This window comes from Crinia signifera, chromosome 4, assembly GCF_055691185.1.
Source record: "Crinia signifera chromosome 4, ASM5569118v1, whole genome shotgun sequence".
In the NCBI taxonomy this organism is placed as follows: Eukaryota; Metazoa; Chordata; class Amphibia; order Anura; family Myobatrachidae; genus Crinia; species Crinia signifera.
Window position 1 is genome coordinate 170,124,209 of NC_139220.1, and position 26,247 is coordinate 170,150,455.

Consider the following 26,247-nt stretch of genomic DNA (forward strand, 5'->3'; position numbering starts at 1 on the left):
AATGGTACACTTTGCCATACATAGGTAGCAGCCAGAATACACATTTACCAATCATAGGCGTAGGGAGGGCGGAGCCAGTGGAGCACACGCTATGGGCGCTGATTGGTCGCATGGCGCCACCGGCCCGCCCCCCCTCCGCAAATGAGCCCTGCACTAAGATCATACTACTGGTACTACAGTAATGGGCAGCGGGCTGTGTGCGCCGGTGGCTGCCCTGCCCGGCGGCGCCTGCCTCCTGCCCTGCTCACCCGGTCCCTGCCACCAAATGTCACGGACGGTGAGGCTGACTCCTCTCTAAGTTGTTGCTGCTGCTGCTCGGGCTGGCTTCCGGGCAGCGCAGCAGAATTCCAGACTCCTCCCAGAGCAGTCACCTACCCCTGCTACGCAGAGTGACTCACTCCCTCCTCCCTGGTTACAGCAGCGTAATCAGCCTTCCCAAGCGCTGGCTGTAGCCTGGAGGAGGAGGAGGTTTTCTGCTGCCGCTCCTGCCGCCCTGCTGTGCTCACTCAGTTATATCATTATTCAAGGTGGATTTCTTTATTTATTTTTTTTATAAAGCTAATTAATGATGGTAATAAACATGATAATTTGTTTTGTGGGGCCTGGGGGATTTGTGGGGCCTGGGGGAGCGGAGGGGTGAATCTCTCTGGCTCCTGCTCCCGCTTTGCTGTGCTGTATATATCTTTAACTATATATATGTATTTATTTATTTATTTATTTACATGCATGTGGCTTCCATACTGTTACGATCCGCTTCCAGCGGATCGGTGTTATGTACCATTCACATTTTCTGTGTGTTCTCCCTGGGTTTATCTCAGCCTGTGTGTGTGTGTACTCGCTAGTGGCATCCAGTGGTCAGCCTGGGCCATTGCAGGTTACTTTCAGTACTGTGTGTTCTGGACTCAGGTGTCTTGATTAGGCTCCTAGCCTGCAGTGCACACCTTCAGGCTATGTGTAATCAGCACCACATTGTGCTCTCTATATAAACCCTCTGGTTGTTCAGTCCCATGCCGGTTATAGCTTTTGCACCTCAGGGTCTCAAGTGTTCCTGGTTCCTGCTTACCCACTGCTCCTGGTTCCTGTGTCCAGTCATCCTGCATCCTGTCATTGATTCCCAGCTGTGTCCTCCATCCAGTCTCCTGTCCTCCCGGTGTCCGTGTGTCGTCCTTTATCCGTCTCCCGGTCCCTGCAGCTCCTGTTGGTCTTTGTGGGATTCCTTCTCCAGATATTGATATCCCTCGGTTCCAGATAAGTTGGGAAGATTCCCCCTCTTTGTCTCCGTACTAATCATTTGCTTATTGTGTCAGCGTATAGTGTATTGTTACACCTGTCAGCAGTTCTTAGTGTGTCAGCATATCGTGTATTGTTACACCCGTCAGCAGTTCTTAGTGTGTCAGCATACTGTGTATGGTTACACCTGTTAAGCATTAGCACAGCGGGTTCCTGTTTAGAGTGCTATCCACTGGCACCCCTCTCCGCAGGGCAGGGTGGTCCTCGCCTCTTTGTTTGTAGGTAGGTTTCCCCTTGTTCATCACTGGCCTTGGCGTGTGTGTTGTCCTTAACATAAGACCAGGTGGCATCGAGGTGGGAGCCTGACTAACGGGCTCCCACGAACGCGGCTATTATTGGTGAAGCCTAGCACCCCGCACACACACGTCAACTCCATCTGAGTACAACGGAGTCAGGTTGGCGAGGCTGCCCTGGTCCTGTCACTATCTCCTTCCAGCCAGTGTCACGTGGTGTCTCGCCAGACAGCGTGGCACAGGAGATCGCCCTGGTCCTGTCACTATCTCCTTCCAGCCAGTGTCACGTGGTGTCTCGCCAGACAGCGTGGCACAGGAGATCCTAACATTATAACCGGCCATACAGCACTCTGGAGCTGAGTTCTGCCCTCTCAGTCCAGAGATTTCCAGCCGTGTCAGTTTTTTGCCCATGTCAGTTTATTCTTGTATCAGTTTTTTTTCTTGCTGGTGTATAAACTTGCATGGCCATATCATGCAGGCCATGCAAGAGTCATTAGCGGCTCTAAATTTGGCATTCAATGCCGTAAAACCTGGGCAGTGGGAGATTTTGCAGCAGTCTCTTCTGCAGCTGCAAAGACTCATCACTGATATTTTTCTGATCCTCCCAGAGGTCACTGGGGTTTGTTCAGCCCCTAATGAGGCCCTGCCTAGGGAAGTATTAGGCAGCAAGTCCTCAGACCCAGAGGGTCAGGTAAAGCATAGAAGTTATCTACGACCGAAGCTTCCGTTAGAGGAGCGTCAGCGGCGTAGAAACCTTAACCTATGCTTATACTGTGGAGATTCTGGCCACTTCTTGCAGACGTGTGGCTTGCGTAATTCCGGTGGTGCCGTCAGGGTATCTCCTCTGGCCAGGTCTGAGCAGGTTGTCAGATCTATGCCTGTCTCCACTGTGGCAGAGGAGCTCTCTGCCGAGTCTCCCAGTAAAAGCACTCTGCCTTTTTCTACTGGTTCCAGTGCTGATGTTTTATTGACCAGGGAGTCAGAGTTGCAAACCCTTGAAGGGAAAACCCAGGTGGTTGACTCAGATACCGGGGGCCCGCTGAGCCAGTCTGATGCTGGGGGCCCGCCGAGCCGGTCTGATGCCGGGGGCCCGCCGAGCCGGTCTGATGCCGGGGGCCCGCCGAGCCGGTCTGATGCCGGGGGCCCGCCGAGCCGGTCAGAGGCCGGGGGCCCGCCGAGCCGGTCAGAGGCCGGGGGCCCGCCGAGCCGGTCAGAGGCCGGGGGCCCGCCGAGCCGGTCAGAGGCCGGGGGCCCGCCGAGCCGGTCAGATGCCGGGGGCCCGCCGAGCCGGTCAGATGCCGGGGGCCCGGAGGCCGCAGCCCCGAGTGGGGGCCCGGAGGCCGCAGCCCCGAGTGGGGGCCCGGAGGCCGCAGCCCCGAGTGGGGGCCCGGAGGCCGCAGCCCCGAGTGGGGGCCCGGAGGCCGCAGCCCCGAGTGGGGGCCCGGAGGCCGCAGCCCCAGAAGGGGTTCAAGTTGGTGTCGCCCCAGAAGGGGTTCAAGTTGGTGTCGCCCCAGAAGGGGTTCAAGTTGGTGTCGCCCCAGAAGGGGTTCAAGTTGGTGTCGCCCCAGAAAGGGGTTCAAGTTGGTGTCGCCCCAGAAGGGGTTCAAGTTGGTGTCGCCCCAGAGGGGGTTCAAGTTGGTGTCGCCCCAGAGGGGGTTCAAGCCTGTGTCGCCCCAGAGGGGGTTCAAGCCTGTGTCGCCCCAGAGGGGGTTCAAGCCTGTGTCGCCCCAGAGGGGGTTCAAGCCTGTGTCGCCCCAGAGGGGGTTCAAGCCTGTGTCGCCCCAGAGGGGGTTCAAGCCTGTGTCGCCCCAGAGGGGGTTCAAGCCTGTGTCGCCCCAGAGGGGGTTCAAGCCTGTGTCGCCCCAGAGGGGGTTCAAGCCTGTGTCGCCCCAGAGGGGGTTCAAGCCTGTGTCGCCCCAGAGGGGGTTCAAGCCTGTGTCTCCCCAGAGGGGGTTCAAGCCGGTGTCGCCCCAGATGGGGACGCTGTCCATCTAGTCCCTAAGAGGGATTCTGATTGTCCTGTCTTTGAACAGAGTTCCAGCCATGTCGGAAACATGGAGAGACCATCTGTTGGTCTTTTTGTTGTTGCCCAGCCAGAGTTTCACTATAGTGCTGCCCACTTAGAAGTGCATCACAGTGGTGATCAGCCAGAGACTCATCATAGTGCTGCCCAACCAGAAAGACCATCAGACTTGGAAGAGGTCATAACCTCTAAGGGGGTCCCTAAAGTCTCAGCCTCAAGGGCCATAATTCCAGCTATACAGACCAGTCAGTTAGCTGATAATGAAGTTACTGTTGATGCTTTGAACGATATCTCTACATCTATAGTTTTTGACGGGGACCTAACCCAATTTGTTGCGCTCACTAACCATTTTGTCACTATTTTGGAGTCCAGACCATTTTTAGGTATCACTTCAGATAATGTGGTGCTCCATTTAATTTATTGCTTCAGAGGTGAACCTTTCAAATGGGCGTCCAAATTTATTGAATCTGAGGATCCCATTCTTAAGAATCTCCCAGCATTCAGTTTCGCTGTATTGAAAAAATTTGGTCCCAATAAAAGTGGTTCACCTGCCTCTGGACTGACCATCTTCTCTGCAGAGACTCCATCATGCATAGGAAAGTCAGTACAAAAGCCCCAGCCCATAGCTATGGTCGCTGGGTGTGCTCGTTTTAACAGGAATGCCCCTGGAATCTTAGCTTTTACAGCAGTGGAATCCAGGCTTGATTCTGTCTTGAATTCCGATTCAGAGATCGATGGTTGTCCAGTGTCGACTCAATCTGTCAAGAGTCCTGCCTATGTTCAGTCATGCGATACCACTTCTTCTCCAGTGCCAAATGTTACCAAGATTGAAACCATAATCCTTCCCTTAGATGCGGACTCCAACTCTGATTATAACTCTGAAATCGATGAAATGCCTTTAGTTGAGGGTACCGTTAGTTCAGACAATATTTTTGGTATTACTGTGTTTACTCCCAGGCAACCTGGGAAGAAGAAGAAGAAGAAGAAGTCTTGTCGGAGACATTGAGTCTGTTTTTGTTCTTGGTTCCCCTTGATCAAGCTGGGGTGTCCGAAGTCCACCTTTTTTAGGGGGGGATACTGTTACGATCCGCTTCCAGCGGATCGGTGTTATGTACCATTCACATTTTCTGTGTGTTCTCCCTGGGTTTATCTCAGCCTGTGTGTGTGTGTACTCGCTAGTGGCATCCAGTGGTCAGCCTGGGCCATTGCAGGTTACTTTCAGTACTGTGTGTTCTGGACTCAGGTGTCTTGATTAGGCTCCTAGCCTGCAGTGCACACCTTCAGGCTATGTGTAATCAGCACCACATTGTGCTCTCTATATAAACCCTCTGGTTGTTCAGTCCCATGCCGGTTATAGCTTTTGCACCTCAGGGTCTCAAGTGTTCCTGGTTCCTGCTTACCCACTGCTCCTGGTTCCTGTGTCCAGTCATCCTGCATCCTGTCATTGATTCCCAGCTGTGTCCTCCATCCAGTCTCCTGTCCTCCCGGTGTCCGTGTGTCGTCCTTTATCCGTCTCCCGGTCCCTTCTCCAGGTATTGATATCCCTCGGTTCCAGATAAGTTGGGAAGATTCCCCCTCTTTGTCTCCGTACTAATCATTTGCTTATTGTGTCAGCGTATAGTGTATTGTTACACCTGTCAGCAGTTCTTAGTGTGTCAGCATATCGTGTATTGTTACACCCGTCAGCAGTTCTTAGTGTGTCAGCATACTGTGTATGGTTACACCTGTTAAGCATTAGCACAGCGGGTTCCTGTTTAGAGTGCTATCCACTGGCACCCCTCTCCGCAGGGCAGGGTGGTCCTCGCCTCTTTGTTTGTAGGTAGGTTTCCCCTTGTTCATCACTGGCCTTGGCGTGTGTGTTGTCCTTAACATAAGACCAGGTGGCATCGAGGTGGGAGCCTGACTAACGGGCTCCCACGAACGCGGCTATTATTGGTGAAGCCTAGCACCCCGCACACACACGTCAACTCCATCTGAGTACAACGGAGTCAGGTTGGCGAGGCTGCCCTGGTCCTGTCACTATCTCCTTCCAGCCAGTGTCACGTGGTGTCTCGCCAGACAGCGTGGCACAGGAGATCGCCCTGGTCCTGTCACTATCTCCTTCCAGCCAGTGTCACATGGTGTCTCGCCAGACAGCGTGGCACAGGAGATCCTAACACATACCCCTAGAAACATCTAATGTAGTATGTATTATGTGTAAATTGTAATTTTTTTCTCTCTTTTTTTTTAGATATAATTACTATCACAAATTTAAGAATAAATTTTACAAAACTTCATACCCTGGGAGATACATTGGGCAATGGATGGCAAACTGAGCCCCAAGAAAAATATTACTATGCAGTTTATGAAATGATAGTAAGAGGAAACTGCTTTTGCAATGGGCATGCTAGTCAATGTGTCCCTGTAGAGAACATTAGAGCCGATGTCGTCAATCAGCCTGGAATGGTGAGTTATAAAACTTTTCCTGTATCCTAGATGTTAGTGACTAATGCTGGGTACACACTACAACGATATACAATATTTTGCATTCAACGGACCAACAATATATGATTTAGTGCATTTGCACCTGTGTACACACAATCTGTGAACAACGTCTTTACAGAAATATTGGATCTGCCATATCGCACAGCATATGTTCTACAGTATATCTGAAAGATAAATCATTCACATCAGCAAGTATGTACACATCAGCAAATAACTGACCCATATGTTGGCCACAGGAACTAGCTACATTGACATCACAACTGGGCGGTTACATTTAAATGCCCACCTTGTTGCAAAGTGCAGATGTTTGTTTGTATATTTACCAAGACAAATTGCAGTCACTGGACAGGGAAGTTGTAAGGCACCCAAAGCAAAACTTCATCCTACCACCCCTCAACCCTACATTGCCACAAATACCCGCTATCAAGCCCCTCAATTGAAAATGTTGAGGTGGCATCTTAGAAGTTCCACAACTGCCACCTGCTTAAAGTAAAACCAGGTATGTTTTCCTCATAGACAGCCTTAATTTTTAATAGCCAGACTCGGTGGTACCCCTCACCCCCCTCCCTGTGTACCCACTTACTGTCACCTGAATGTCTGGCTTGGATTCTTGAACTGCACCTCTGTTATGCAAAATATGACATAACAATAATTTGTTCTTTTTGTTGCTACCCCTTCTAAGATGGTCCTGCTTAATACTACATGAGATCTTGTCTTATTTTTACACGTACTTCAGTCACTTATAAACGAACATATTAGTTCTTCAGTTTTCTGGTTAACTGTAATGGTTTCTGGCAATTTCAGATTAATATACGTGTGATAAACTTTATATGAGGCCAAGATTTGCCTTTGCTTAAAAGTGATAGAATGTGTACTGAATGTTGTGTGATGAAAGTGATAACAACATTCTAGCAAATATTTGCTATTAAATCTGGAGGTTACTTGAATTATTCTTAAACCTGAAATCACTTTTACCAAACAATTCACTGTGAAGTAACAAACTAGGGGTTTATTTACCAAAGATCATGTTGTATCAATTTGTATCAGTTTTAGATAGATGGAAATCAATCTTAGCAATATTGGGTTCTATGGCTAAAACACATACAGTATGTACTAACTGATATCTAATTTTGTATTTGCACACAACACAGAAAACTAATACATGCTTTACATGGACATTATTTTGCCAAAACAATATATTTTATTGGTCGGATACATTATTAGCTGATTAAAATTTTACCTTATTTTTAACACAATTTAGAATGCATTGGAGGGAAGTATAAAAGAACCCAATTCAATAGGTCTAAAATTAAGTTAGCGGCTGAAAGTGTAATACCATTTGATAGGTGTGAATGAAATCTATTGTTTATCTATATTGAAAATAGGGGTTTGACCATATCATACTCCTGTTGTTAAAATTCTTGTTTTACACTATTTTTCCTTTTTCGAAATAATGTGTTTTTGTTTGGTTAAATCACTTGTCTAGGTTCATGGTAAATGTGTCTGTCAGCATAACACAGATGGCCTAAACTGTGAGAAATGTAAAGAATTTTATAATGATGCTCCATGGAGTCCAGCAGTTGGCTTTGAGGACAATGCCTGCAGGAGTAAGTACTAAATAAAGTTATACAGTATACAAGTCTAACATGTACAGATGTTCTATGCACCAAGTTTTTTTTTTTTTTTATAACTTGAGTTTTTATTTTACACATTAAGACACTACAGACATTTACATCATTGCATATGTTGCTGGTGACATGGTCTTCCACAATACTGTTAAACTTATGTGTTCAGTTTGTCAACCAGCACACACAACATTTAAAAACAACAAACAGCAAGACAAATATTACAATTAGACAGTTCTGGCACCTTAGGACAGTGGGGCACCACCATATTTTGGTATTCTAGCTGTTAGCGTAGGAGACTTATGACAGATCCACACCCAGCTAAGCCTTCACTAGGCTTCATGCAAGTTACCCTTATGCTAATTGCTCCCAGTTACAACAGGGGTTTAAACAATTTGTGCATATATCATCTAGAATGTCAATATACACCAAGGTTTTAATATATTTCCTATAAGCATTATCTGCCATTAATGCAGTAAAGACAGTAATTTGGCACATACCTAAAAGTATAGAAACATATCACAGTAGCCAAAGTTTGGTTGCAAATACTCGCTGTCAATTGTTTGAATTACAGTACAGTAATATTCTAGATTGAATGTTAATAGAGTCTGTTTCTACTTTCTTAGAATGCAATTGTAATGGACATTCTGATAAATGTCACTTTGACATGTTGGTATACCAGGAAAACAATGGCACTAGTGGTGGTGTATGTGAGGACTGCCAGCACAATACTAAAGGAAATCAGTGTGAGCTATGCAAGCCATTCTTCTACCATGACCCACTTGGAGACATATCTGACCCAAATACTTGTATTGGTAAGTTCACATACTATATTTCCCCAGATTATGGGCGGCTGGGATGTAATGGGAGCCTATCGACTGAGAAAAATGTAATGGCGTGCGTCATTAATGCTCCAAATGCAAATCGGATTCGACTTCCCACTGGAGTTTTAGACCAGGAAGCGTCCGACTTTTTCAGAAATGCATCATATAGTATAACAGTTGTGGGCAGGAATGTATTGGGAGCCGCTTTTAAAAGTCTCACACAAAACAGCTCTAGAAAGTTGTTTTTTATAATAACATACAAAGGGACAGATTCTCTAAGCTTCAAAAGTGATAAAATGGAGAGTGATAAACAGCCATCCAATCAGCTCCTACCTGTCATGTCACAGACTGTGTTTGAAAAATGTCAGACAGGAGCTGATTGGCTGGCTGTTTATCACACTCCATTTTATCACTTTTGAAGCTTAGAGAATCTGGCCTTTTGTGATTTCCACGGGTTAGGTATGAAATCCCAGCAGTTGGGATATCAAAACTCGGGAGACAGACTACCAGGATCCTGATGGTCAGAATCCTAGCACATCCTACTGTAGTAAGTATTTTCTCCTGTCCCCAAATACTTCCCCTAACCCACCCCTCCAGCTGCTCCCTGACCCCCTGCAACCATCCTGCCTCCCAAGGTGCAGGTGGCTGATTCACAAATCTGCATAGGACCATAAATATACAGGGCACCCACTTTGTGGGTACGGGCAGAGGAAGCTCACGCAGCATAAGCCATTACAATTTTTCATGTTCAAATACATAAAATACCATTTTAAGAAAAAATGTCATTCCATAATATGATGTATCTGCATGCACCTGTGATAGGTATTTTTGTGTTCATTTCCTACAGCCTGTGACTGTGATCCGGATGGAACGGAAGGTAATGGACTATGTCAGTGCCACACAGACCACAGATTAGGGATAATTGCTGGCACATGCTTATGCAAAGAAAATGTAGAAGGAATCCGCTGTGATCAGTGTAAACCTGGCTATTTTGGATTGAGTGCCACTGATCCCGCAGGCTGTCAATGTAAGTAAAGCTTGAAATCCCTTTAACATACAATAGCAGAAGAATAAAATATAAATAAATCTGATGGTGTGCATTGGCATCAAACTGCACTTTTGGCTGACTGCTAACAAATGAGCAAATTGTGAATGATGTATTTGCCAACAAGTTCAGTACCCACGTAAAATTGAAATACTGATGCAGGTGTGTCCTTGTCTCAGACTGTAGCTGCAACCCCTTTGGAACTCTGACCTCCTCGGTTTGTGATGTTTTTACTGGGCAGTGCCAATGTCAGAGTCTTGCAACAGGTCAATACTGCGATGAATGTTTTGTAAGTATGAGAATTATTCCATCATTCCATTATTATATCCCATGCCATTTGTCCTTCTTATTGATGTATCTGGAAGGAGATGCTGTATGTTACCATAGCAGAAAGGAAGCAGTGAGCTTTGTACTACACAATATATGCTGGGTACCTATTAACCTTCCAATCATTTGTAAAACAATTTGTCTAAAAATGTTTTATATATTGTTACACAGTATTTGGGAATTGGGACATCATCATTACATAGATTTACTTGCATGCAAAAAAATTACATTTACACATAATTTTATACTATACAAAATCATATGAATTGTAGTGTTTAGCCAAAAGAATCTCACTAGATCGCCTAGAAAATGCCCCTACTTTGCTCCTTGTGTAGGGGCATAATGATATTAATGTGTGGCCCCACACATCACTATCGCCGGGTAGTTAATATCCAGCTGCTGGCTAAATCTAGTTAATCGCCGGGCAGGACCAGTGTTCTCACCGGGGAACACTGGCCCTGACAGATTGCTCAGCACACAGCACTGACACATCGCTGTGTGCTGAGCGGTCTTGCTGAGTGCTCTGAGTGATCTAGCATTGCTCAGAATACCCAGCACATTTCCCCATGTATAGACCTCATAACATAATTATTTTTTGTATCAATATGCTACTAAAGTTATTAAATGGAACAAAGCATAAACTATACACATAATATAAATGTCCATACTTTATTTATTAGCAAGTTGTTCACCTAAAGATCAGACAGAAAGGGGGGTAATCAATTCTGGGTCACGACTGTCGGGATGTCCCGACAGTTGTGACGCTGGCCCATTCTTGGCCTCGCCTTTCTATCGGCTGGTTGGATTCAATGTCCCACCTGCCGATTGGCAAAAGGGGGCGTGGTCATGCAAATGGCCATGGATTGTCGAGCTACGACCATGATCTCAACAATCCACGGCCGTTCTTGGCAAAACAAAAGACAGCATTGGATAGGTGCCCGCTGCTATTTTCCCCATTGGAAATTGCGGTGGGGATTGACTACCCCAAAAGAAGCAGGAAATGCAGACATGCACAGCAGCTGGATGTACTACTGTGAGTAAGTGAGCTTTATGATCTATCATAAGTCATTTGTGCTGTGGAATTGTACCCTTCAATGCTTAGAAATAGGGCCAGATGTACTAAGCATTGAAAAGTGATAAAAAGGAGAGTGATAAACCACCAACCAATCAGCTCCTACCTGTCATTTTTCAAACACAACCTTTAACATGGCAGTTAGCAGCTGATTGGCTGGTTGTTTACCACTCTCCATTTTATCACTTTTCAAGTTAATCTGGCCATTAATCTTTCATTAATTTAAATTCATGCATCGTAATATATACATTTTGGATTTTACATGTCATTGCACTGCTTATGTTCTGTTCATAATAACATAACAATATTTTTGTTACATTTTAGCCTGGTTATTGGGGCCTTGGGAACAGCCTGTATGCTTGTTCTGCATGCAACTGTGATATTGGAGGTGCACATAGTATCGTGTAAGTATACTATTTGTACTTATTTGGAAAATGTACAGTTGCTTTCCCTATGGAATCAGATAGGCCTGTATTTAGTGTATTATCTCCACTGAGCTGTAGACTGTAGTGTAACAAATAGGTAACATTGTTCTTGGTTAAATGTACTGTACATGACAGATTATACAGCCTATAGTCCTCAACCCAGGTATAAAAAAAACCTTATAAAGTAATGTTATAAAATAGGTCAAGAATTATTGGATTTATAGTCACACCTTACTTACCAGCAGCTATTTCACTTTTTTAAGTGCTTTTCTGCATTTCTGGAATAAAAATAATTATAATAATAATTGTATTTATATAGTGATTTTATCCAGCAAGACTAGTATTTACTATTCCGAAAATATGGCAATTCGTATTCCTAAAGATGGCACATTCTAATTTGTATTTACAACTGACTGGGACTTGTGGTTCTCCAAGTCCCAGCTTGCGGGGGAGGCTTGCTGGGACTCATAAACACTGTTTTAAACAATAGTTTTTACATCTATTTTTTTACACTGAATCAGCCCGGTGGCCACCGCACAGGGCCACCGGGGACAGCACCAGGCTTCAGCCTGGTCAGGTAAGTCCTGGAGGGGGGGGGGGGCTTTATTGGGGGGGTCCCCACTCCCCCAGGGCCCCTGGCCAGGCTGACTGGTCGCTAGGGTGAATGTTTTGGCCGCAGGACCTTATATAATAAGTGTCCCCCGGCTGTGACATTACCCTGCTGGCTGGTTTGGCCTGGGGCTGGTTCTTAAAATACGGAGGACCCCTAGTCATTTTGTCCACCGTATTTTGGGAACCAGCCCCAGACCTGGAGCCTGGGGCTGGTTGTTAAAAATCGGGGAACCCCTATTTGTCGGGTTCCCTGATTTTTATATACCGGCCCCGGCTCTGTCAGCCTGATGCTGGTTATGGCTGTGGGGGGGACGCCACGTCGTTAAAAAAAAAAAAATATTTAACAATTTTTTAAACACACTGCAGCCTGCACGGATCTGACTGATCCGTGCAGGCTGCCTCCATTAATTCGTATTAGCGGCCATATATATGTGCCGCTAATACCAATGTATATGACATTAGAGGGTTACAAAGCAGTCGTATATGACTGCTTTGTAAATTATCCTCCGGAACACGACTTTGCATATGGCTGAAACAGCCGTATGCAGTCGTGGTCAAAATACTAATACGAATTTTAGGATTTTCCATTTTAGTAAATTTCCCCCAAAGTGTCTGTTTTTTATCACCGGCCAATCAGCTCCTACCTGTCATTTTTCAAACCAAGCCTGTAACTTCACAGGTAGGAGCTGATTGGCCGGTGATAAAAGACAGACACTTTATCACTTCACCGAGCTTAATAAATCTGATCCTCAGTCTCTTTAGAGACAAGAAAATATTTGAAATAATAATAGTAGTATAAACCAGTAACTTGTATCCTGTCCACTTCCCTATTAAAAAGTTCCAGAGGCTTCATGACACGATATGGGTTAAATAGTTTCTTTGTGACCCTGCTGTCCAATGTTGCATTGTATTGCTGTTGAAGGGCATCATGATGTGATTTACACTGCTATAGCCCTGCACTTACCACTTCTACAAACTGTGACAGAGGCAGCATCTTTACACACAAAAGTAATGTGTAAGATCTAGTTCCGGTTTTAGAGCCACAGTCAGCAGCAGCAGCAAGAAAACTGATGTGATCAAGGTTGGACTGATTAGCAGAACCCAGTGGCGGAACTACAGAGGGTACAGGGGATACAGCTGCTATGGGGCCCGGCGGATTGGGGGGGCTGGCTTTAAAAATGTTGCTATGGGGCCCACAAAGGTCTAGTTACGCTCCTGGCAGAACCTGTGGCTTCCTAATAAAAGGGTTTCCAGGGCAGGTCATTGCTTTTGATGATGGAATAGCTGCCCAAGTGATAGGTGGGGGTGTGGGCTATGGTAGGGAGCACTGGAGCATTCTGAAGTGTTTGTACATGCTGTGACACCTGTATGCTGCAATGCTGTAACCTACCTTGCTTATGCTGATTACCTGGTATGCTGTTTTCCTGTTACAAAATAAAGACCAAGACTCCACCAGCAAAGAGAAAGATATGTGAAAACTGTAAAAAATAAATACTCAGTGGGAAGTGGGAAACAAACCAATTAAAGTTTCATTATTAGGCCAATATTGTTAATTAGTAATCGCCTACACATGAACATATTTTGTGCACCCACAAGTAGAGGCATTCCTCCCAGTCATACTGTAGATGTCCATAAATTAATCTCTAATAGTCACAAAGAAAACATTTTCAGGTAATTACATGCTCTGGTTTTACTGTACTACTTTAATAAAGGATTAACTGGCTTATATTTTACCAAAAATGTGCAGAAATTGGCGGGTTATTTTATAATTGAATTAGGTTAAGACTGTCTATTTAAAACATATCTGACACAATAGTACATTTGTTAATATGCACTATTATTTTAATTATACATTTTTATAAACATTGATCCAAACATTGATGGTCTGACATATCCATTTGCCAATGGCTTTTAGTTTTTCCGGTGGCTGCTCCTCTCTGCAGCCACCGGGTGTACTCAGGGAAGTGGATGACTACTTCTTTTACTTTTCCTCTGCTAATCTCTGTAGCTGCGCGTTTGGGTTGCTGTCGGGCCCGATCAGCAGTGATCAGCTGCATGGCAGGCACTGGAGGAGGGAACAGGAAAGCAAAAGGGGCCAGAAGATTGGTATCTGCTGGAAACTATTTTACAGAAGCCGCCCAGTGGGTGTTTATTACCGGTCGAACCAGATGTAACCATGCCAGGGGAAGCCAAACTTGGAATGGTTACATCTGATGCAACCAAGCCAGGCAAGATGTCAAAATATACATCTGCAGTGATGCAGTGTATGGTGTGCGTACGTGTAAATGAACAATACCAGTGCACAGGAATCAGTCAAACATATGTACATCCACCAGGACTGTCTCAGCAAAATCACAAGCCTACTTTTGCTGGACCCAGCTAGATAGTTTAACTACAAATTGTGGCAGCAAGAGATTTTCTATCACTGTTATACAAAAAAGTTATGTTATACCCACATATTAATAAATAGGGGTTTTGTATTCCTAGTATGTGTTACATATACACACATACCTAACTGAGCTCTCAAGTAACTGTGTTGTTTTGCTTTTCTTATTTGTACAGATGCTCTCAGAGTACTGGTGCTTGTGACTGTCTTCCTAACATCGTAGGACTACAGTGTAATCAGCCTGAACATGGGTATTACTTCATCCCACTTGATTATTATATCTATGAAGCAGAGAAAGCCCAGGCCCTCTCTGGATCAGCAACCATAGTGAGTATTCTCCATAGTAGTAGTTATTATAATAATACAAATTATAATGTGATGTACAGTATATATTTTGCCATGTAAACAAGATTCAATAATTACAATAGCAAAACAGTGAAGCAAAGAAAGAAAGGATACGTGAATATTCTGTATAATTGCTAGACCTATGACAATGAGTGCAGGAGAATGGGACGTGTCAATATTAATGGCGTAAAATCAATGGGCAGCATGGTTCTGGTTCTGGTGCATAACTTGTGTCAGAGTCAAGATCCGCAGAAGTATGATAGGAACACCAACTTTCAGTGCAATATTGAGCACTGCAACATTGGGCGGTATTCAATGTGAATACCGGCGAGGTGCAGCGAATCCTGTTTAGGATTCGCTGCACATTCGCCACGTTCTGGAGCCTCGCCGGCTCCGGTATTCAACGAGTCAGGGGCTCGCTGTCCCTGACCGGCGAATATGAGCTCCTGCGGCGAACGCCGCAGGGAGCCTGAGGACGGTGGCAGGCAGAGAGATGGAAGTCTCTCTGCCTGCCCCAGAACGTTTGTGGGGGGGAGGTGGGCTCCCCGGGTGCCAGGCAGCACAGGCTGCCCCCCGGGGGTGCCAGCAGGGGACCAGGTATACTCACTACACCCGATCATGCATATGTAACGATCGGGTGCAGTGAATATATGAATATCTAATGAGCGGCTCTGCTCCGGCGCCCCCTGCTGGCTGGTCAGTGTAAAAAATATATATATATTTGTTTTCAAATTAAATATATATTCATGTGCTTACAGCACATTAATAAAAATAGCATGCCCCTCCTCAGAATAAAATTCCAGATTTTTTTGACACCAAATGTAAAAAACAAAACACTTTATTTTAAAAGTTCACATTCCACTTCACCATAAAAAGATAGCGATTGCTACTCGGTGAAACAATGCGAAAAAAACCTTGAAATGTATTCGCCATCTGGTCATTGAATAGGGTGATTCACCGTTTTTGTCAAAAATTCGCCTTGCAGCACAAAATCGCCATAAAAACCTGGCGAATCAGCCTCATTGAATACCGCCCATTGAGTTTTGAAATTCCACGGGGTAGTTGGTGGCATCATCCTGGTCTATGACTGTGTTGATAGACGTGTATATAGCCTCTTCCCTCTCAAAGGTCCATAAAATACTGTCAATAATCTGGTCTTTCCTTTATTGCTCCTCTCTCTGATTTCACATGGAGGTAATACATTTACATCACTAAGCTATACAATAGTGAAAACAAAAATCAGATTCATCCAGTAGTTTTTGCATGATGACCATACAAACAGGCAGAGGAACAGTGAAACATTCAGCCAAATTTGAAATGAAAAATAAGTGGTTGTGCTGCAGTATTTCAATGGGGGAATCGTCATACTGTGCGCATCAAAGAACAGCAAAACCATGATTTATACACAAAGGAATCGTATGGAATTATTTTGGGCGAGGGGCAAATTTGAGTGCTTCCAAACACTGAACTGTTTTTATGGATTCCGGATCACAATCAATTTCAGTAAAATGGGTATCCTCTCCAACATTTCACTGTTGTTGTTCTTGCACAATTCAACTCCTCGCACCCAATCTTTGAATGACATGGCAAGTGAAGCCAAAAGTTCACATAAAAAAGTTGAGGTCTGTAATTTTATAACATATCCGCACCTTTGGTAATGTTGACATCTGAATGCTCTTTGTCTGTCACGTATTACCCTCTTTGAAGTGCTTCAGCCACTGAACTATTGCAGCACAGGTAATTTTTTCTCCAGCATAAGCATGTTGTAACATTTTGTGAGTTTCATTTTCACTTTTTCCAAGTTTAACATAAAATTCAATAACTCATCTCTGACGTAACAGACACAGACATCTCTTCCTCGTCTGGCATGATGAAATGTGTAAAGAACTTCCACTTGCTGTGACAAAACAAATAAGACTATGGCACTCCAAACACAGGTTCAGACACATCAATGTATGAGCTTCAGAATAACCAGCATAGCGTTGTCATGATTTACTATGGACAGAAAAACAGCAGCAGTCTCATTACTTAAAAATCTGCTTAAGTATCTCTCAGACTGAGTTGTGTATTACTTATCCGCGAGTGCCACCACCACCTATCTGCATTATTCAAATACACAGGAGGGCAACCATTAATTATGAAGAGAAGTGAGTGCCGAAGCCCCTGATTTTTTATATACTATATATATATATATATGTCAACGTTTTGTGTCCACCACTGACCCTTTTTCAAGACACTACAACACCGTCTGTATCCAAGAGGCAACCTAAAAGCAGACAACCCCAAGACTAGCTAAATACCAAATGGCACCGCCCCACGTATTAGTATCAGCCAATCATACGTGTTGATTACTGCGCCAAACAACTGAATATACACCTCTGTACTGAATGCTACACTCTCTCTGAAGATTCATGTAGTTGTATGAAAAGTTGTAGCGTTGCCAGTTGCCACAATGAAAAGTTAAACTGCAGTCCAATGTAATGTCCGATATTATATTGGACTGCAGCTTGACTTCTCATTGGTACGTGAGTGCCACACATATGGCAAATATATTGAACAGTTGGGACTCTGGGTGGGATGCTCTGACATCCGCGCCGCCTTACCGCCCCCTATCGCCGGCTACCGCATTCATAATGATCGCATATGCTGTAACATATGCGATAATTATGGCAAAGGACAGCTCCCCCCTCCCTCCCATACCCGGCTGGTGCTTCTGTGGGGGGGGGGGGGGGAGGCTGGCTCTCCTCCTCCCTGCTCCCGGAAGAGGATCAGTGCAGGGAGGAGGAGGAGGTCACAGGTCCGGGCAGCACAGCTCTGTGCTGCCCGGACACAGGTGAGGGGGGAGGCGATGCAGGGCGGCAGGGATCCGCGCGGGGTGGCGGTGGATCGGTGCGGGGCTGCAGGGGGTCGCGTTAGAAGCCCATAGGCTTCTATGGGGCACCAGTGGGAAAGTTGGGGAGATGGGCGCTCTGCCTTGGTGCCGGCTGCTAAGTCTAGTTTGTCCAAACCAAGGGTAATCGTAATAAAAAGTATGACCAGCGCTCTGGCTAATATTAAGATGATCAGCAGGTTGCTGATGGAATATGGGTGGTGGTTGTGACAAGTGCAGAGTGGGTATGGTGTATGACCCTGAAATTATGACTGAAAGGAGTATGTTAAAAATGCAACTTTTATTTAATATATAACATGGATGTATTGAGGTCATACAAGCATGTGGGGTGAGTGGGGGGGGGAGGGGGTACCCTCGTGGAGGGATGAGGGGATGGTGAAGTGTGGCTACAGGTGAGCCTTATTGTCCAGTGATCTCGGAGGGGTAAGCACAGGGCAGACTCCGCTTCACCTCCTGCGGTGAACGCTGTCTGTGTGTCCTGGACTGGGGTGAGCTTTGTAGATACAAAAGTCAATGAAAAAGTCACAAATAGTCACTCCGGTATTGGTGGGCAGATTGTAAGTTCCAAAGGGTCATGGGAAGTGCGCAGGTGTCGCCCGGAGCCAGCAAATGCTCCTTCTGGTCCCTGCGGTGCACCTACCACTTACCTGATACCCGGGTGGGGTCTTCTATTCGGCCGTCCCACGGTGCTCTGTCTGTAGCTTTCTCCTGCTGGTGTCTGCACGGCCGTGCAGAAACACCAGTGTAGAAGCCGCGTCGCTTCCACAGTAACCTTAGTACTTCTGGATTTCTTTGGGGCATCGCCAGATTTTTCTGCCGATGACCCCCCCCCGACCACGGTAACCCGGCGGGGGATGCTTAGTGCATCCCAAAATGCATTTTTAGCTTAGAAAATCTCACCCTCTGTTTGTGGGGGCACCAGTCTAACATACAGTAGGAGAAAATTTCATCCTTGCTCCTTTGGCCATGACTAGCCATGGCTATTCTATTGTTCTCAGCTGCAATACGTCAGCGGTGTCAGCCCGGCACTCTTCTCCAAATAGATTCAGCTGCCGCTGGTGCCCTCCCGGGAATTAGTATAGATAACTGCAAGAACAGAGGTGGCACTTGGCGGGCTTGGTGAAATAACTCTTTAATCACAAAAAAATGTGTCTCCACACATTTTTTTGTGATTAAAGAGTTATTTCACCAAGCCCGCCGAGTGCCGCCTCTGTTCTTGCAGTTATCTATATCTATCTATATATATATATATATATATATAAAATATATTTCTAAATTCTGTCAAACTTACTTCAACACTCTTGATATGGGAGTAAGCAACAAATAAAAGAACATACTGTACCATGATCAGTATATCTGGTGAAACTCTCCTATCTGTATTACCATTACAGGTACAGCCTACTCCTATGCCGAAATGCAAAGATTATTTCCTCAAACAAGGAATAGATTTCCGATTTGAAAATGACAGAATAATACTTAAGACAATGGAGAAAAGAAGCCTACGAGGTAGACGGCAGGCACAGGTAAAAATAAATAAAAATAGTTATGGTTTGATTTTGCTTTCCAATTATACTGCGGGAATCTTTTCATGGTTACAAAATAGATTACATGACTGTTGAAAAGTGCGGCCTCCCAAATACTTCTGTATTCAAACAGTTTGATTTATTTCTATATAGGAACTTCTTCCTTATGGCTCAGAAGGTGTTGTACAGCTGGTCTTACGACAGCCAACTCCTGGCAATCCAGTAACATGGACAGGTCCTGGATTTGCGCGTGTTCCAAATGGGGCCGGGCTGAGATTTTCTATTAACAACATCCCTTTCTCCATGGACTTCATCATTGCAATCCGATATGAGCCTGAGGTAACATAGTGCGCAGTGTGATAATACACAGTAACTTATCCTTGCATGATATTGTTTTAGTTATCCAATGCAATTTGCAGTCTTAAATCAGTATTTAAGGAGTATATGTATGTCCTACAGTGTGTATTATACAAACATTGAATACAAAAAAAGTGTTTATCTTGCTTTATTGCTATTGAGAAACAAGTCTTATAGTAAACTGGTGAGGAAAACAATCAAATCAAAATTAGATTAATATAAATAGACAGACATGTATAGATCTGGGTCGGATTAAGGGTCTAGTAGGCCGGGAGAGGAAAATGTTAATGGACCCATTTTGAGAAGCAAAGGAGGTGAGGCCAAAGCCATCTAGTAGAAACCATACACTATACACCCCAATGTCTCCCTAATTATATATATATATATATATAAGCACAATCATTGCATCAATACTGTAACATAGAAATGCCATTGTAATACTTATGATTTAAGGCCAACCCTGTAGCCAGCTGGTGTCTGTCTGGTGATCACCAAGATTGCCCTATTTTTAGATAGATAGATAGATAGATAGATAGATAGATAGTCAAATGCAACATATAGGTTACAGAGCCTTGTATATACGGGTTTCATTGTGTATACCTTTACAGCAAAATCATTTAATTTATTTTATTTATTTATTTATTAACAGTTTCTTATATAGCGCACACAAATTCCGCAGCGCTTTACAAAGCATAATTAGGAACAAAAACACATATAAAATTACAGTACAAGACAGTTTAGGACAAGTACATGGTAAATATGGATAGTTGCATCAGGGGACAGGACACTGAAGCAATCATCAGGGTGGCAGAGGTTTATATATTCTAAGAAAGGCACAAGAGGAGAGAGGGCCCTGCCCGTGAGAGCTTACATTCTAAAAGGGGAGGGTTAGACAGACGGGGTGACACAGAAGGGAAAGAAGTGGGCATAAACAGTAGGTTAGGATGAGAGATGGTCAGGTTTTATGCTGGAGGGTGGGAAAAGGTCAGCTTAGTCTTTGATATTTTAAGTCTAAAAAAGCGCTGGGTCATCCAGGAGTAGATAGCAGAGTGACAGTAGGAGATATGAGTGAGGATGGAAGGAGAGAGATCAGAAAAGGAGCGGTAGATTTTAGTATTATCAGCATAGAGGTGATAGTGGAAGTTAAGTGAGCAAATAAGTTCACCCAGAAAGGACATATAGAGATAGAGAAGAGGACCAAGAATAAAATTTTGGGGGACACCTATTATCAATGGAAGAGCAGGAGAGGTGAAGTCATTAGAGGTACAGCAGGGCATTTTCAAAACAGACAGTGCAAATACAAGCATTAACAGTGATATTCAAAGTTTTAGCAGTTGCAGAAATGGTGATAAGCTGGATGAACAGTCAGATACCCAGGAGTAGTATGTTGTGAGTATGAAGTGAGCTCACTCAAAGCAGTCCCTTGGTTTTCTGAGTTGCTGTAGTTTCTGTTTTTCTGAATCACTTTGATATCAAGATGTTAAGTTGGTTGGCAGTTTCTGTCCAGTTTAAGTCCAGAATAAGTCCAATCTTTAATCTATGTAACTTTTTCTCCCTACTTAAAAATCTTCCTACTTTAAAAGCTGACAAAATATCAATAGTCAGCTTTCAATAGTCAGCCAGGCTGTGTCAGCCTAGTATTCTCACTAAATACTAAAAGCTGTTTCTAAGTTAATTGATTAAGACCCCACCCAGCCAGAGCCCCTCTCCCACTAGCAATAAAACTAAGATAAACAAATGGTAAGAGGTTACATACCATCCCAGCCACTAATACATTCAAACTCACTTTAATTCTTAATACAATTGCACAAATTCCTATAAGAATGCAATATGCAGGCAGAGTGATGGTGACTCAATACTGGCAATGGCATGTAAGGTTAAATACCTATAAGAATGCAATATGCAGGCAGAGTGATGGTGACTCAATACTGGCAATGGCATGTAAGGTTAAATTCCTATAAGAATGCAATATGCAGGCAGAGTGATGGTGACTCAATACTGGCAATGGCATGTAAGGTTAAATACCTATAAGAATGCAATATGCAGGCAGAGTGATGGTGACTCAATACTGGCAATGGCATGTAAGGTTAAATACCTATAAGAATGCAATATGCAGGCAGAGTGATGGTGACTCAATACTGGCAATGGCATGTAAGGTTAAATACCTATAAGAATGCAATATGCAGGCAGAGTGATGGTGACTCAATACTGGCAATGGCATGTAAGGTTAAATACCTATAAGAATGCAATATGCAGGCAGAGTGATGGTGACTCAATACTGGCAATGGCATGTAAGGTTAAATACCTATAAGAATGCAATATGCAGGCAGAGTGATGGTGACTCAATACTGGCAATGGCATGTAAGGTTAAATACCTATAAGAATGCAATATGCAGGCAGAGTGATGGTGACTCAATACTGGCAATGGCATGTAAGGTTAAATACCTATAAGAATGCAATATGCAGGCAGAGTGATGGTGACTCAATACTGGCAATGGCATGTAAGGTTAAATACCTATAAGAATGCAATATGCAGGCAGAGTGATGGTGACTCAATACTGGCAATGGCATGTAAGGTTAAATACCTATAAGAATGCAATATGCAGGCAGAGTGATGGTGACTCAATACTGGCAATGGCATGTAAGGTTAAATACCTATAAGAATGCAATATGCAGGCAGAGTGATGGTGACTCAATACTGGCAATGGCATGTAAGGTTAAATACCTATAAGAATGCAATATGCAGGCAGAGTGATGGTGACTCAATACTGGCAATGGCATGTAAGGTTAAATACCTATAAGAATGCAATATGCAGGCAGAGTGATGGTGACTCAATACTGGCAATGGCATGTAAGGTTAAATACCTATAAGAATGCAATATGCAGGCAGAGTGATGGTGACTCAATACTGGCAATGGCATGTAAGGTTAAATACCTATAAGAATGCAATATGCAGGCAGAGTGATGGTGACTCAATACTGGCAATGGCATGTAAGGTTAAATACCTATAAGAATGCAATATGCAGGCAGAGTGATGGTGACTCAATACTGGCAATGGCATGTAAGGTTAAATACCTGTAATGAGATGAATAAGAAGAAGACAGGCGTTACATCACAGTCGTTCCAGAATAAGTCCAATCTTTAATCTATGTAACTTTTTCTCCCTACTTAAAAATCTTCCTACTTTAAAAGCTGACAAAATATCAATAGTCAGCTTTCAATAGTCAGCCAGGCTGTGTCAGCCTAGTATTCTAGTATATTTAATGTTATTTTTCTCTCATATAGTCATTGGAAGACTGGACAGCAAGAATAGTTGTCAACCTGCCAAATGATGCAGTGAGTGAACACTGCAAGCAAAGAACACATCAAGCTCAGGGAGATACATTACATCTCCCTGCTACTTCTAGGTACAATGTATCTTATAAAGAATTTAAATATTGCTGAATTTTATTTAATAAAATATAAGTGGTCATGTTTAACAATGGCACAAAACAATGTTGAAGAAAACACCACCATATATTGTTGTTGATTTGTTATAAGCAGTGAAAAGAATGGAGATGGGGACAAATGGAAAAGGTTGCCCATAGCAACCAATTAGTTTTAAGGAAGCATTTATCAAAAAGACCCTACAAAATGATACGTATATGCTGATTGGTGTCATAGGTGTGGGTTTTTTGTGGATCCTGTGATGAGCCTTGGGTACTAACTGGTCTTGTACTTGGAGGTTGTAGCGTTGCCAGTTGGGTATATTGATTGCGCATAAACTACAAGAATACCAAATACTAATAAAGAGGTTGGCCTGACCCAGAACGGGGGCATGGGAACAACATGCCAGGGGTTTTCAGCAGGAACCCCTGCAAGGACTTTTGCAGTGCCCGACATGCAGGTTGAGGTCTCCCGACGGGGGTACTCTTACTAGTTCAGCTCGTACGGATAGAAGGAGAATAATTATTCTTTAATTGTAAACTGGGTAGCCGAATGTGTGTGAAAAATATTGGACTTAAAGAATATGAAGATTGACAAATATACTGGATCACTAAGAAGCATTAAGTAGGATTTTAGGAAACTCTCTTACAGGTTGGCAGTGTAAAGTGTTGCACTTATGGGAGATCTCCTTATACCTTCAAGTGTCTCCTGATTGGCTGCAAGGCATACTGCAAGCTGATAGGTTATTCTTTTGCCATTTGATAAGGCCAACAAGGCCATGAATGACTTCCAGTGGGTGCCCCACCAATGATCTGCTTCCAGAGCCAGGAGCCAGCAGAGAGATGCAGAAGCTCCCCTGCCTGTAAATGGCTCTCTGAGCAGACTGTACTTAATCGTCTGGATGGGTAAGCACTACACCCCCGGGCCATGACAATTGGTTGCCATGGGCATCCTTAACACTGATTCGCTGCTCCACTCTTTTCACTGATTGATATATCAGCCCTATAGAAACAAAATATTTACACAATACAGTATACTATAGACAGCTAAACAAGATTACAGCATATGGGAAACAGTGAGCAAAATACAACAGTAGTAAATCATGAGTCTTTAGCAGCCGGTATATTGCCAACCAAATATATTACACTTTTCTGGAAATCCTTTGGCATGCTGTTTTTTTCCAATTTAGCTGTTATTTTTCTAATTTATTCATATAAAGTAGTAGCATTGTATTTAACTTTGTACGTGCCATGCATTACTGTCATTTTGTAATAGAAGCATGTAATGTACACATTGTACACTAGATGGCAGAATTACTGTATTTATCTAACTATTACCACTAACCATTACCTCCTTGTACAGTTTATATTATTCAGGCATATATTCATTTTAAAAATAAAGAATTCATAAATGAATAAATTGTATTGGTAATTTAACATATTTATTTAAGGAAAAACCTCTGTTGTATGCCCAGTCATACTCTTGCAGGGCTGGTGATTTTTCTGTATACTCTCGATGTCGGTGTGAATGCTAGAACTCTATCTAACAGCCATATCCTCTTTGCAGGCTAGCTCTGCTCAACACTTCTGTATGCTTGGATCCGAAAACAGAATACCTAATAGATGTTTATTTTTCACAAATATCAAACATTGATAATAACAACAAACTATATATATTAGTCGATTCGGTAAGTACCTAAACAATGTATATACAAACAGAGGAATATTTGTAACAAAAAATATGCAATGCAAGTGTGTTTTATAATTCATCATGTGATGAATATGAGATGGGAGCCTAATTATATGTTCTCTATGCTGAATGCTGAAAATCACTATCAGGCAGTATTCAGTAATCTGTGCATATGCGGTCATTTTCAGGAAAATGCAATCACCATCTAAGGGTCGGAGGTAACGCAGTATTGTGGGGGAGTCGACATGGCGTTGCGGGGTGCGGGCCAGAAAACACAGGTGTGTGAGTGTGATTAGGGTAAAATATATTAGACATGGGGTTCTCAAACTCTGAAAGAGGTTTTTGGTGGTGACCGGTCGCACAGAAATTATCAACAAGTATTTCAAATGGCCCCCTAATAGGCATTAATAGTTAACCAGACGTATATCAATTAGGGGTGTGCTACCACTGGACACGGCAAAAAGTTGCAAAAAAAGGGGGAAAGGAAGAATGTCTCGGTGTGGTGCCCCTGCAGATTTAGATAAAATATAACCTTTATTCATTAATTTCTAAAAAGCTTAGAAATATACAACACAAATACATAAATGACACGGACAGTGAAATTAAAAGGAATAGTCCTCACACCGTGAGGCTCCCAGGATCTGTGTCCCTTCTTTTTATCTGGGTTTTTCTGTAGTGGTGCTTGTGAACATGTATAACAATGTTGCGTTTTTTAGCTGCACGGTAACAGTTGAAACATAGGTATTGCAACAGTATCCAACTGCCAAACAATAAAGGATAATTCTATCAGATTATTAAAGGCAATCGATTTTGTTGAAAGTGTTACTTGTTCGGGCAGTCTAACAGATCTAGGTCTGTTGTCCCGGTGCCAGGCGACTCCCGTGTGGAGTAGACAGTGAAGTGCCCGTCTACAATGGGCACAGCAGCGGCAAGTGTTTGCCCCATCCTCCCTGTGGCTACAAGAACAGCCAGTGGGGTGAGGACGGCAATAGGCAGCAGCCGCGGCTTGCTGGCTTGGAGTGACAGCAGTAAAGTATATCCGCTTCACTCCCGATAAGCCGTCTGCCTGCAAATGAACATCGCGCGGTGTTCAGTATTTAACACCGCGTCTCAGGCTAGAGGCAGGTGGGAGAGCCGGCAGCAGGAACGCACCATTTAAACTAAACAGATCAAAATAACATTTCAGAGGGAGGGGAAGGCTGGGAGCACACACTGGGTGTGTCAGGTCTGCATACGCTTCGCAAAGAGCTTCAAAGGACCAAAGACTTTGGTCCTTTGAAGCTCTCTGTTTGTTCTCAAACTCTGTCCTCATGACCCCTCCAAGTTCACATTTTCCAGGTCACCCCGGCAGATGCACAGGTGCACTCATTACTGACTGACACATTTTAAAAGATGCACAGGTGGCGCTAAATACTTCACTTGCGATTCTGTGAGGAGACCTGCAAAACATGCACTGTGTAGTGTCCTGAGGACCGAGTTTGAAAGCCTGTGTATAATAAAGGGGAACACATGAGATATGCACTATTTTTCTATTCAATTTTGCTTATAGCAGCAAAATCGAATAAAAATCGAATAGAAAATCAAATGGGCATTGAATGGTTTTTCTACATGCAGAAAATCTTTGATGCAGATTAGATCCCAATGCGCGTTCCCACGTAGTATAAATTGTAT

At 43.7% G+C, this 26,247-nt stretch overlaps 1 protein-coding gene across 1 annotated transcript in view; it reads left to right on the forward strand.

The window, feature by feature from the left end:
* The window catches only part of LAMB4 (laminin subunit beta 4), a 127,350-nt gene that overhangs the window by 22,063 nt on the left and 79,040 nt on the right, over nt 1-26,247 (forward strand). The window contains exons 7-17 of the mRNA XM_083180169.1: nt 5,777-5,991; nt 7,517-7,637; nt 8,282-8,470; nt 9,327-9,506; nt 9,704-9,813; nt 11,248-11,327; nt 14,523-14,673; nt 18,973-19,104; nt 19,258-19,443; nt 22,747-22,868; nt 24,454-24,574. Coding sequence (XP_083036295.1) covers nt 5,777-5,991; nt 7,517-7,637; nt 8,282-8,470; nt 9,327-9,506; nt 9,704-9,813; nt 11,248-11,327; nt 14,523-14,673; nt 18,973-19,104; nt 19,258-19,443; nt 22,747-22,868; nt 24,454-24,574 — 1,607 coding nt within the window. The remainder of the gene's footprint in view (nt 1-5,776; nt 5,992-7,516; nt 7,638-8,281; nt 8,471-9,326; nt 9,507-9,703; nt 9,814-11,247; nt 11,328-14,522; nt 14,674-18,972; nt 19,105-19,257; nt 19,444-22,746; nt 22,869-24,453; nt 24,575-26,247) is intronic.